Genomic DNA, 13,652 nt, shown 5'->3' on the forward strand with positions numbered 1-13,652 from the left:
TTGCATAAGGATAGTTTGCCCTAGGCTAAGATCCTTCTTTGACTTCCACTGAGGCTGATATGTAGAATTTTGTTCTAAGAAAAGTTAATGAAATGGACTTAATTATACCTTAAGCTTTCTGACTTTTTTTTTTTTTTTGGAGGGCATTTGGGGTTAAGTGACTTGCCCACGGTCACACAGCTAGTTTTTGTGGTAAGTGTCTGAGGTCGGATTTGAACTCAGGTCCTCCTGACTTCAAGGCCGGTGCTCAATTCACTGCACTACCTAGCCGCCCCATGCTCTCTGACTTTTTGAAGTCTTAAGTTACCAAATAATACAGCATTTTTCAGAAGGTATTCTGTGCAACTTTCTTATCTCACAAGATTGTCCAAGAGATTCCATGGAGGAAAGTTGTAATGAACAAGCAAATACACAGTATATTTATGCCATTTGCTACCTAGTGTTCAGTTGATGTGGAAACCCAACAAAGATTGAGCAAAAATAGGCATATGGTTGAAGATAGTATCTTATTAGTCTAAAAATCAATCATTGAATGTACCCACTAATATGTGATGCAAAGGTAGTTAGTTAATTGTTGAATTTTCTCTATAAAATAAGTTATGTCCTTGTCATTTTAATTTTTTTCTTTTTAATTATAAATTTTTTTGGAACTATCCCTTCTTATAAGAGAAGTATTAATAACCAAGCCCAGATGATGAAACACATATCCAGAAACTTAGTTCAAGTTACAAATTCCACATATAAGAGAAATACAAATATGATTTTAGCTGTCTTCATTTGAGGTTTACCTTCATGTCTTTTATATTAACATATTTTCTAAAAGAGTTAACTTTTTTCAGGAGAATTACAAACATATTTACCAACAAATTTTGTTACGAATCTAATTGATTTGGGAATAAAATTTTCAAAGCTTTAAAGCAAAAAATGTAGTGATTTGAAATAATGTCCCTAAATATTCGGTTATGTAAGTAAAGGAAAACATAAAAATTGTTGTTAAGAATTATTCCAAGGGGTGGCTAAGTGGTGCAGTGAATAGAGCACCGGCCCTGGAGTCAGGAGGACCTGAGTTCAAATCCAGCCTCAGACACTTAATGCTTAATAGTCATGTGACCTTGGGCAAGTCACTTAACCCCAATTGCCCTGCCTTCCCCCTCCCCCACAAAAAAACAAGCAAACAAAAAAATAATTATTACAGGTAATATTTGTGTTTGATATCGTTCCCATTTGTGAAATGCTTGATTAATAAATTAATCATACCGCTTTCATTAAATTGTTATTAATATTAGTTAAGAATAACATTTATCTGAAAACAATGTTTTTATCTATCTTTAACAATGAAGTAGGATGTGATGTCTCTAGAACTTGAAGTCCCAGTTCCTGGGAAGTCTGAGGCTGGCAGATCTCCTGAGTTTGGGAGTACTGAACTATAGTAGGGCTAATACTGATTGTGTATCTACAAGTTCCACACCAGTGTGGTGAGGCTATAGAACGCAGGGAAACTAGGTTGCTTAAGATGGGACAGATTCACCTGGGTCAGAAAAATGAAGTGGGTTAAAGCTTCAGTATTGGAGTTGGGCCTATGAGTGACCACTGCACTTACAGCCTAGGTAAGATAGACTCAATCTTAAAAAATTTTACATTAAAAAAAACCCCAGTAAATTAGATAAAAAACAATTATCCTTTTATTAACTGATAACCATTGATAGTAAGAATTTTTAAAAATTATTTTAAAATTTTTGACCTGAAGGGATGAAATTTTACTTCAGATGAAGGGTTCTAAATTAGTCCAAGGTTAACCAAAGGTAAGTGAACTTAACTTTGTTTGATTAAACCTTTAGAACATCTACTACTAGGGCAAGTTGTCTCTTTTCAGTAAGAACTGATGGGAAAACAAGAAAGCAATCTGTCAGAAGAGGGTTTACCAGAATTAAAACTCTATACCACAGTAATCTTTAAAGGGATATATGATCTAAATGTAAAGGTTCAGATCACTAAAAAATGACAAGAAAATGAAAGTTCTTACTTTTCACAGGTATAGCTAGAGGAAGAAATCAGAGCTAAACAAGTAATAGAAGCAATCATAAAAAATAAAATAGACAAGTTTGATTACATGAAACTAAAGGTTTTTGCGTGCACAATCATTATATCTGTAATCAGATGGAAAATTTCGACTGTGAAAAATCTCTGGTAATAATTTGATATTTGAAACAAATAGAGAATTGACACAAATTTATAAGACCAATATTCAATTTTAGTTAATGGAATATGAATAAAGTCATTTTCAAAGGAAAAAGTATGTAATCAACAACTATGAAAGAATGTTCCAAATCACTATTTATAAGAAAAATGAAAACTAAATCAGCTTACTATTAATATCCTTTTATCCCAGTAATAAAAATAATAATAATAACAGTTAACATTTATATGTTCTCTATTTTAAAGTATTAAAAGTTTGCAAAGTACTTTACGAATGTTATCTTGTATATATTAATAAAAACCTTGGGAAGTAGGTGTTATTATCACCCCCATTTTACAGATGAGGAAACTGAGGCACAGAGAGGTTTAAGTGCCCTTCCAGAGGTCACACAGCTACTGAGTGACTGAGTCTGGACTTGAACTCAGGTCTTCCTGATTCCAGGTCTGTCACTCTAACCACTTTTACACCTAGCTGACAGCTATCAAACTACTGGGCATATACCAATAAGATCAATAGCCAAAAGAAAGATTATCATCTATATGATAAAATGTTTATAGAGGCAATCTTTGTGATATCTGTGAATACCCATCAATTGGGGAATCTGTGAACAATAGCTGGTACATGAATGTAATGGCATATTACTGTGTTGTGAAATGATATCTATGGAGAATAAAATGAAATGTGATGATTTATATGAATAAATGTAAAACAACTGGAACCAAAAGAAATATAAACAAAATGTCTGCAAGAATATAAACAATACCACTACTACTACATACTGCAGAGCTCAGATCAATTGCACTGACCAATTTTAGTCCCAGAGAAGTTAGTGGAAAACATATATCCCTCCTCTCAGCTGAGGTAGGGGACTCCATCTGTGGAATGAGGCAGGCTTTGTCAAATTTGCTTTGTTGTTTGGGCTTTGTGGTTTGTTTGTTTGGTTTTTTAATGAGGATTTGAGGAGAAAGGTTAGCTGTTAAATGATTCTGATATAATGGAAATACATAAAAATTATTAATATGAAAAACAGATAAATAAAAGAAATATAAAAATTGGTTCTAACACCAAAAATGTGAGAAACAGTGCTATAGTGAATTTACTGCCTGATTTATTCAAACTCTAAATTATATGGGATCCCTTTATATTGGTTCTATCAAAGATGCACTTACTTTACTATGGCACTAACATTTAGTACTTGTGATAAATCTGATGCTTCATCATTAGGCATCTTGTTTTCTAGATCATGACTTCTAGTATTAGTGGGTTTAAAAATTTTTTTTCTTCTCTATTTACAATTATTTTTACTAACTTATTTTAGTGTGAGAGTCAACAAACTGTAGGTAGCTAAACATAGTTTGCCAATTCCTGATCTAGTATGTCAGTATAATAGATTGAGCTATATTTGCTATTAGTATTTTTCATAGTTTCTGATCTAAAAATGAAATCCATAGCAGCATACTGGCCACCTTTTAATCTGAGTAATGTTTATTTGTATGCCCATATGTGGCTGCTTTTTTGAAGAGTAAATAGTGAAATAATGATTTGTATGCTATAGAAGCAGAGAATATCAAAGAAAACGTTTCCACTGAGTGGATCTCTCAAATGCTATTTAAAATGCCTATGGTTTGGAAGCACTTATGTACCAGAAACTATACTAAGTGCCTTGCCTTATTTGATATCACAACATCTCTGCAAGCAGATGCTTTCCCATCTCACAGTTGGGAAAAGTCAGGTGACATGCCAAGGGCAGTACAGTGAGTAAGTGTCCAAGTTTGGATTTAAATTCAGCCTTTTTGACTCCAGGCTCAGTCCTCTATCCACTGTACCACCTAGCTGCCTTGAATAGAAAGATTTCCTTTAATGGATAGGATTGACACTCACGACATTTTCTGTTGACTTTTTATCTTCGTTTTATTGTTGAGATGTTGAGATTTGTGTTTAAATAACACCTTTCTTCTAAAGAACCTGCTTTATACTGATAGAATATAAAAAGAGTGTCAACTCTTGGACTTGGAGTAAGAAGACCAGGTCGTAGCCCTGGATTTACTAATCATGTGACTGGGCAAATCACATGAGCTTTTTTTTCTTCTGTAAAATGGGCATATTTGTTGTATATACCTTACACGGTTGTTAAGATCAAATGTGAATGTACTTTGTATGCTATAAAGTAATAAATAAATGTGTTTTTTTATTATTTTTCCCCAAGTGAAATTTGTGATTTCTTATTATTGCTTCATTAGTTTACAACAGAGAAGTTTTAACTTCTTGAGTTGTATAAGTTATATTACCCATGTTACAGAATGACAAATTGAAAAATGAAGAGCTTGAGACTTACAAAAGTTGTGTTGTACATCACTGATGGAAATAAAAATAAAACTATGGGAACTTAATTTTCAAAAAGTTAATAATTTGTTGCTTAACTTTTGGGGGCACTTATAGTTTCAATTTGTTCTAAAGATTTTTATTTCTTTATAGTTTAAATTTGCTTCCTCATAGATGTTATAGTCCATATTCTCTTAGGGTTTCTAATTCTGTTTTCTCTTTTTAACTCTGAGAATTTTTATTCTATTGAGTTTTTAATGTACTAGCATCTTACTCCACAAAAGGCCTACTCCTGATTTTTCATCATCTAGAGGCAACAGTGGTTAATTCAAGTACTGACAGATTGTCAGATTGGAAAGGTCAGTGGGAAATGTATTGATTTTTATCTGAGAACAGACTAGCTGAATTTCTAGAGATTCATCACTATAGAGCTGGCAAACATGATTTTTAAAAAACATTTTGTTTTCCTCAGTGATTTTACACAGTCTGTATAATAAGTTATAGAGAGGGGATGGACTGTCTGTAAGGCTGAAGGGAATTTCCATATGAATTAAATCATAGATCCAGAAATTTGTCAATTATGACTACTTAAATTTCTGTTTGGGCATATGAAATAGGTAACCCAGTTTGGGGAAGATTTCAGCATAGGTTTTGGGCATAGAAAATATTTTTTCCTATACTAATGCCATTATTGTAGAAAAATAAGAGAAAAATTGGAATTTCAGTCGGGAGAGTGAAGTCTACTTCGGGGTCAGAACAGTTGCTTATGAGCCTTTCCTGGAATTCTGAAATTTGGAGATCATCTAGAAGTACCTTCTAAGAAGTTTGACTAAATTCCCCTGTCATGTATGGGCTGTGTGTGTGTATAAAATCTTTACAAACTAACAAAACAGTTACCATTTCCATTGCAGAATGGTAAGGCGATTTCTTCGTTACCTACAAAAGTTTTGAATTTCATCATCTCTTTCAAGATAAGAAATTTACACTGTACATTTATATACTTGTAAAGATGACAACATTTGCTGTGCAGCCCTTAAATATAAGGACTGATAAATATCTGAGTCAGATAAATATGGGAATGTTGGTAAATGTAAAAACAAAGTTTTGCGCTAAATTACAATTTGATCTGATATTCCATTTTGAAAACTTTAGCCTCGAGGGTTTAATTGTGTGGTGTAAGAAGTAAATGTTCATTTACTGAATTACATTTCAAAAGAAATTTAGCGAGGTGTTTCAGCAAATGTGTGTCCTCACGTGTACATGGAGCTTTTTTCTAAATGAAAGCTAAAAGGGTCTGCTCTTCACTTTGTTCAGTTAGCGCATTGTTTTGTGAACTGACTGCGCCATACAGTGATGTAATCTAGGTAGAGCACCTTAATCATATAGCTAATGCATTGTTTCTTTTTCTGTAGCTTCCAGAGCAGTTGTAGCACAGCATGTTGCTCCACCACCAGGAATAGTGGAAATAGATAGTGAGAAGTTTGCATGTCAGTGGTAAGTGGTGTGGCTCTCTTAAAGCATTTTCCTTAGAAAGACAAAAGTAAGAAGAAATATAATAACCTGCCATCTGGATTATTTCATCTTAACTTCTTTCTTTACTAGAAGAGAGTAAAATTTGGGGGAAGAAAGACTATGTAATGTCATGTCACTGTTATGTTGAAGTTACTTTGATGGAATATTTTTCAATCTTCACTATTAAGATCTTTGACTAGAATTTTTTGCTACAAAAATATCATTGAACTATTTTGTTCCTTTTGAGATTTAGTTTTCTAGTAAAATATTTTGTCTGAACTGTAGACAAATAGAATTTGCCAAACTAGAGTTAGTTTTCCTGGGCAGACAGGAGACTTTCCCTTGGAGGCACTATGGTGGAGTTGAAAAGATGGCCGGGAAGGAGTCTGAATTCATATTCTGGCTCCGCTACTTACTGCTTGTGTAGGATGATTTGAGGCAAGATACTTAGCCTTTCTGGGCCTCAGTTTCCTCACGTATAAACTTTGAGAGTTAGACTCAGTGACTGCTAAGATCCCTTCCAATTTTAAATCTGTGATTCTGTGAATCTTGTTTGTTGGAAAAAACAAAATAAAAACAGGTTTTGCAAAAATCTTATTTCTTGTAAGAGTATTGGCACTTTTTGCACATTGGATTTCTACATTTTTTTTCTTTTTTATGAATAACATGGGGGAAGAAGCTAACAAAACTATACATTTGCAGTATATTGTGCAGTTCCTAATACAATTACTTTCTGTTAAGGCCTTCAAAACAAAATGGTGGACAACTCACATAAACCTTTTTGCTTAATGTTTTACTGAAAAAAAATGAGTGGTAGCAAAGACATGTCATACCAGCTAGATTTAATACATATCTTAATTAAGATAATTGATCAATGATGCAAAATTTCAACTTTTTTAAATAATGTAAAACATATGAAAACATTACTCAGACTCTCAATAGAGTTGATTTTAAGACTCGCTTAATTTCTTAGTTTTTGGTTTTATATTACATGAGTCCTAGGCCACTTGTTTTAATGTGCATTTAAGCATGGTCTTCATCAGATAAGTGATTGATTAAAAACCTAAACTGTTAATGTACCTCATTGTGCTAACATCTAACAGCATAACATGTAACTGCTAACATCTAACAGTATAACATAAGTAATGAAGGAAGGAATCATATCTTATTTTGCCTTATTAAGATACATTTTCCTTCCATCAGATCTAAATACATGATACTATGTTGAACTATTAACTTCTGGGGATAATTTATGTAAATGTATTGGACTATCATTATATAAACCTTGTTCTCTGCGATCCAGTATCTTCCCAAATTTGTTTTCTGTATTGTCTTTCTTTTTGCTTTATTTTTCTTGATTATCCCTGACACCATCTTATTTCTCTCTCTCATGATCATCTCTAGCTCATATACTTACCACAGTATCTTCTTCAAAGATGGAAGGGTTATCTTTTTCGTTGCTGACATAAATGAGCTACATACTTCATCATTAGGAAGTTTTTTGTCCTTTTATATGTCTTCTCAATCACACAGCCTACTGAGTCCATTCCCAACCTCCCACCTCCACCAGGAATTATCCATTTTCTCCTTCCATTCTAGAGCATACCTAGTTTTACTATCTCAGCTTTTTTAGGGAAGGCTAGATGATAAAAGAAAAATATAATTCCTTCTTGACCTGCATCAGCCAAAAACGCTTTGTTGATATTCCTTGTTTTGGATCAGCTGCTTAGCAACAATCATAACTGATATTTGCTTAACACTTTTAAGGTTTACAAATGTTTTATTAAGGTTATTATTTTGCTTCTACCAACAGATCTATGAGGTATTAAAACATTAAAATCCCCATTGTATAATTTGACTTACTAAGTGATTTGCCAATGGTTACACTACTAATAAGGTAGAATTTGAAACCAAATGTTTCTCACACCAAATCCAGCACTCTAACCACTATAACACATTAAGCTTTTCCCTTTCAAGGAAGGGAGACCCAATAAGAACTATGTCCTCCTTACCCCGTCTGTTCTAGGGCTACACTCACTATCAAAGAATATAACAAATTTTGTCATAAGATGAGATAATTTATGTACTTTACAAACTCTGAAATGTTATATAAATGTTTGCTATTATGATAATAATGATGATGCCATTTCCATCCTGTCAGTTCACCTTATATCAATTCAGCAAATATTTATTAAGTAGCTATTCTATGCGAGATACAGTCTTTAAAGTAACAAACTAGGCCCTCTGCTACACATCCACTGTGGATCTCCCTCCCTCCTCCTCCCTGAATCTCTAAACTTCTTCTGCATTCTGGATTACTGTCCATACTGCTGGTGTCAAATTCAAATAGAAATGGGGGTCACTAATCCATATACAAGGAGCCCTGCAGGCTACATATTGACTTAATTTTAAGATGTAATATCTTTATTTGATTGTATTTTTTAATATTTTGCTAAATTTTTTCCATTTGCATTTTAATCTGGTTCTGTCAGCACTCAGGAGCTTTATGGGCCTCATCTGGTCCATAGGCCAAGTAGGCACCTCTGGTCCACACAGACTATAGACAACAGAGCAATTGAGTACATTGCAGGCACCAGAAACTTTATAAACCAGGTGACCCTTGTGCTAGGTTTCACTCAGTTTTCAATGTACTCTAACTACTGACGCCTGTATATGATATGAATATCGAACACTTTGGGACCCAGGGCCCCTGGATATTCCTTCATATTACCCTGCATATTTATTTATTAGAACTAAAAGAAGTATAGACCCAGGGCAGCTAGGTGACACTGTGGATAGTATTCCAAGTGAGGAAAATTCATGTTCCTGAGTTCAAATCTGGCCTTAGCCACTTAACTAGCTGTTTGACCCTGGGCAAGTCACTTAACTTTATTTGCCTCAGTTTCCTCATATGTAAAATAAAGCTGGAAAAGGAAATAGCAGACCTCTCCAGTATCTTTGTCTTTGCTAAGAAAACCCTAAATGGTGTCACAAAGAGTTGGACACCCATAAAAAACGACTGAACAACAGAGATAGTATTCTTCACAAGGTTTCTAACACATGGCTCACTGTTCATTTCTCTTCTGTGTTATGGCCAGTAAATACTGATTGTAGGTATAGTGGTTCCCATGTCACAACAGCACATTGGGAAAAGGTAGGTGGTGGATAAGTAAGACTTTCTGAGCCAGCTGCATTTTACATAAATGATCCCTGAAGAAGAATAGCTCAACCATCTTCTAGAAGTGCTTGCTCAGGAGGCAGACTTTCCACTTCAAAGGGACAATAGTAAGATGCTTTGATTTTGTTTGTAATCCATTACATGGTTCACCTTGAGAAGCCCCTATCCATTTGCACCTTTATTATTAATGGCTGCATTCTCACTCTGTCCTGATGACACAAATGCCTTACTCTTCTTAGGTCACATAGATGGAAAGGCAGGTGCTTTGTTTCTCTGAAAAAAAAAAAAGTCCCAGATCTTTCTGTTTACCTGTATATCAACCACAAGAAAGACATGTTCACAAAAGTGGAAATTGTGCACAATTTTGATGTGCAGCTTGAGTCTTTTAACTCCTTTGGCTAAGATAACAATTAAGATAATAAATTCTTAAGAATATTTTTTATTAGACTGACTCCTCTCCAAGCCTAACTTGATCAAAATGTACATTCCATTACTACTTCAACTTTTGTTATCTACCCACTTCCAAATTCTAAATTATCAAAGGAATTACTTCAATTCCCTTTCTTCTTGCTGTAAGTCATTAATATGACCCTTCTATATAATAGTTTTTTAAGTGGTTATTCAGCCAGTGATGATGATGATGATGATGATGGCGATGACGACAATGATGACTGCAGTGATACTGTGTTTTGTAGCATCTTCAGGTCATTTTTATTATATCATCTCATTAGTTTAGCACAATTCATGTAGGGTTGGCAGGATATTGTGTGTCGTTGTGGTTCCCGCCAGCCCCATGCTATAGATCCTAAGCTCTTAACACCCTTTGACATAAGTTCTGTGGGTCTATCTTTTTCTAAAAATTCTTCTAGCTTTCTGGAAAATTGCATTTATTCCCTTTAAAACCCTTTTGTATCATCCTGTTTCTAGCTGATATCTCTCTATTCCAGTGCAACTCTTGCAACACAACCACAGTTACAGATTTCTGGATACTTTTGCCTGATTATACTTAGGACAGGCTTTGTTTTCTTTTACATACTTTCATAAAACAGCTTGTCTTGGATCTAGACTTCCATAGAGAATTTCATTTAGATCTGGCTGTTTTCAGCATAACATCTTTCTTCACCTCCCATATTATAGCTTCATAATCCTCTAATATAACAGTTGACAGAAAAAAGCCTTTTTTTTTTCATGGAAAAATCATAGTTCTTTATACTATTTTTTTTTCTTTTTGCCTTTTGGAGGGCAATTGGGGTTAAGTAACTTGCCCAAGGTTACATGGCTAGTTTTTTTGTGTGGGTGTTAAATGTCTGAGGCTGGAACCGAACTTGGGTCCTCCTGACTCCGGGCCGGTGCTTTACTCACTGCACCACCTAGCCTCCCCTATACTGTTTACCTGGTTATTTAACAAAGCTTTTGCCAAAGATGTGTTTTTCTCTTCACTTATGAGATCTAGACTAGGTCCCCTTGAACATCTTACTTCCATGGCTAATCCTGAATCAAGGTTGGAAGAATTGAATAGGCCTTATAAAGATGATAATAGTAGGGAATGGGGATGCAGTGGGTTGCCTCACTGGGGCTACCAAGAGAGAAGCTAGAATGAAGTGGAATGGTTAACTGAATATCCATCAGTGAAAGTTCAAATTTTCAAAAACTGTCTTAATGGTCAAATGGAGTTTTCTGGATGTTTCCACCTTTGCCACCTGTTATTTTCTCATCTTAACAAATGTATCCATTTCCCCAAGTGCATCATCCTAGTTTTCCATTATGCTTTGTAGAACATCTTCCACCAGAAAGGTATTCAGCTACACCTTTTAACACTTGTATCCAAAGGCAAAATCTTCTATTGATCTTTTCACTATATTCCATCACTCTAGGCTACCCATCCTTCCCAACAATAAAAAGAGTGTGGGTGTGGGGGAACATGGCATAGATATATAGAAGAAAAAATAGGCACAAGTGGTATCCACCTATATTGCCTACCTCATTTTGTGATTGTTGGTTTAGTATGTATTTAGCATGTTCAAAGTTATGATATCCTACTATTAAAATATGGATTAAGCTTACTACAAATATCTCATGAAAGTCTTTAAAAACAATAGCAAAGGAAAATAATTAGGAAAATTGTACTAATCATGTACTACCACACAAGATTCTTTGACTAGAAAGACATGGACATAATAGAATTTCTTTGGCACAGCAGGTATCCTTTCTTTTATTTAGTGCCTGTTGTATGACCGGTGCTAAAGAATGATTATCATTATTGCACTATAGCTTTTATTCTGTTCACTCCACAAATTCAAATAATAGTTGTTAATTGGGCTATCATCTGTAAACAGTTGGTCCTAAGTCCCATGTCATTATATATGATCAATGATAATTGGTCCTTCTTTCTTCCCCAGAGTTTTTTATTTTGTAAGGTTTCTCCACTTCTAAGCAAGGTCCTTCCACTAAAACTCTAAAGGACAGCCAGTTGTTTATTCTGAAATGTTGTTGTGATGAATACCTTGTCAAAAATAACATTCCTACAGTTGTGAAGAACCTCCTTTTTTCTTCGGTGCAGCAAATTCATAAGCAAAAAGGAGAGTTTTTCACCTTGTAAGGTAAAATACATACTCTTTCCTCCCACTAAAGGCATTTGAGGTATTTTGTTTTAGTGTACAGTTTAAAAGCTTGAGTGAATTAACTAAGCAGTGTTGGGCTTTGATTGCTGTGTTTGAAATTGAAAGAAGTAAGGAAGATTCCAGCTTGCTAATGAAATAATAAAGATGTGAAGAAATTAAACTTAGCTTAATTTTCCTTTCTTTTTCCCAACCTGCAATGGAATAGTACACAGTCAGGAATAGAGAGTGAGTTTATTATATAAATGCAGGACCCATTAGTATAGATTGTAATGGGAACAACAAAGTACCATAAATGTGGACCTTTTCTGCCATGTGAAAATAGATTTGCAATACAAAGCAACCCTTTGTTTTTGATACAATGCAATTTTCTTGTATTATAAAAGTAAACAAGCAAACCACCATACATCTTTTTTCCTTAATTTTCCCATCTATAAAATTAGGACTTTGACTTAGTAGCCCTAAAGATCCCTCCGAACTCTAAATCCTAGGAAAATAAATGGTTCGTCTATTTCCATCTATTAGCGTGTTTCAGAGCCACTCTGTACTTTGAGAAGTAAGAATGTTTACTTATTTGATATTTGTTACATAGTTATTTGGTACTAAGTTTTGACATTATTATTGAATTGCTCCAGTATTTTAAAATAGGATCCTGAAGTTAGTGTTAATTGTTCTTGTTCATTTTTAGGTTGAATGCACATTTTGAAGTGAATTCAGATTGTTCAGTCTCTCGAGCAGAAATGTACTCTGAATACCTTTCAACCTGTAGTAAATTAGCCCGTGGTGGAATCCTGACATCAACTGGATTTTATAAATGTCTTCGGTAGGGTCTATGGTCTCTGCTTAAATAAAATCATCAAGATTCATCATATTTTTGCATTACTGTTACTTTTCTCTTGGGGGTGGGGAGGTGGGAGGGAGGAATCCTAAATTTTTTGTTCACTTTAAAAGCTCATCAGTCTCTGGAATCTTATATTGCTATATTGAGGATAGGTAGAATTGAAACTTTATGGATAAGGTTTTAATTATAATATTTGATTCAATATTATGACTTTTAAAAGTAAGGAATTATATCTAATTTAGTTTATTTCTATTATAGTAATCTTTTAAAGATTTTAGTTTTCTAGAAATATAATACTTTTAAAATCACATCATAGCAAGAATTTCACAAAATCCAATCAAAATTTCTCAATAAGTTGCCATCAGTCAAAAATTAGAGACTATTTTCCATTACTTTCCCTATCTTGTTTATTTGTTTGTTTTGTTCTATTTTTACAAAAATGACAGTAGTAATGGCAAATATAATGAATGTCCAATATTTATAATAAAACAATATATTGTTCTACTTCGAGCTTTTTTGAAAAATCTTGTGGAGAATTTTTGGTGGTACTAAAAGCTAATAAACATACTTGTGTTTGACAGAACGGTATTTCCAAATCATACAGTGAAGAGAGTGGAGGATCCAAATAACAATGGGCAGGCACATATACATGTAGTAGGGGTAAAACGGAGGGCGATACCACTTCCCATTCAGATGTACTATCAGCAACAACCAACTTCTACACCTGTGGTCCGTGTTGAGTCTGTTCCAGATGTATCTCCTACTCCTTCACCAGCAGGTTTTAATTTATTATTACATTTTCAATTGAAGTTAATTATAAATCTAAAGCAAAAAGCAGTAAACTGATTACAAAATAAGTTTTGTTATGACTTTTACAAAGTTAAGAATGCTTCTTTAGCTTCTAGTTTTGTGAGATTAATGAGACCATGTGTCAAGATGGTTTCACTTGAAACTTGTCAGAAATTGTTTACCATATTAAAACCT

The 13,652-nt window shown here is 34.0% G+C and overlaps 1 protein-coding gene across 1 annotated transcript in view; it reads left to right on the top strand.

Annotated features, from left to right (window-relative positions):
* ARID2 (AT-rich interaction domain 2) overlaps window positions 1-13,652 on the top strand; it is a 248,418-nt gene that overhangs the window by 194,337 nt on the left and 40,429 nt on the right. The window contains exons 12-14 of the mRNA XM_069094245.1: window positions 5,932-6,013; window positions 12,516-12,650; window positions 13,250-13,446. Coding sequence (XP_068950346.1) covers window positions 5,932-6,013; window positions 12,516-12,650; window positions 13,250-13,446 — 414 coding nt within the window. The remainder of the gene's footprint in view (window positions 1-5,931; window positions 6,014-12,515; window positions 12,651-13,249; window positions 13,447-13,652) is intronic.

This window comes from Petaurus breviceps, unplaced genomic scaffold (genome assembly GCF_028583685.1).
Source record: "Petaurus breviceps papuanus isolate PSGF00001 unplaced genomic scaffold, PetGlider_PUasm1.0 216, whole genome shotgun sequence".
Taxonomy (NCBI): domain Eukaryota; kingdom Metazoa; phylum Chordata; class Mammalia; order Diprotodontia; family Petauridae; genus Petaurus; species Petaurus breviceps.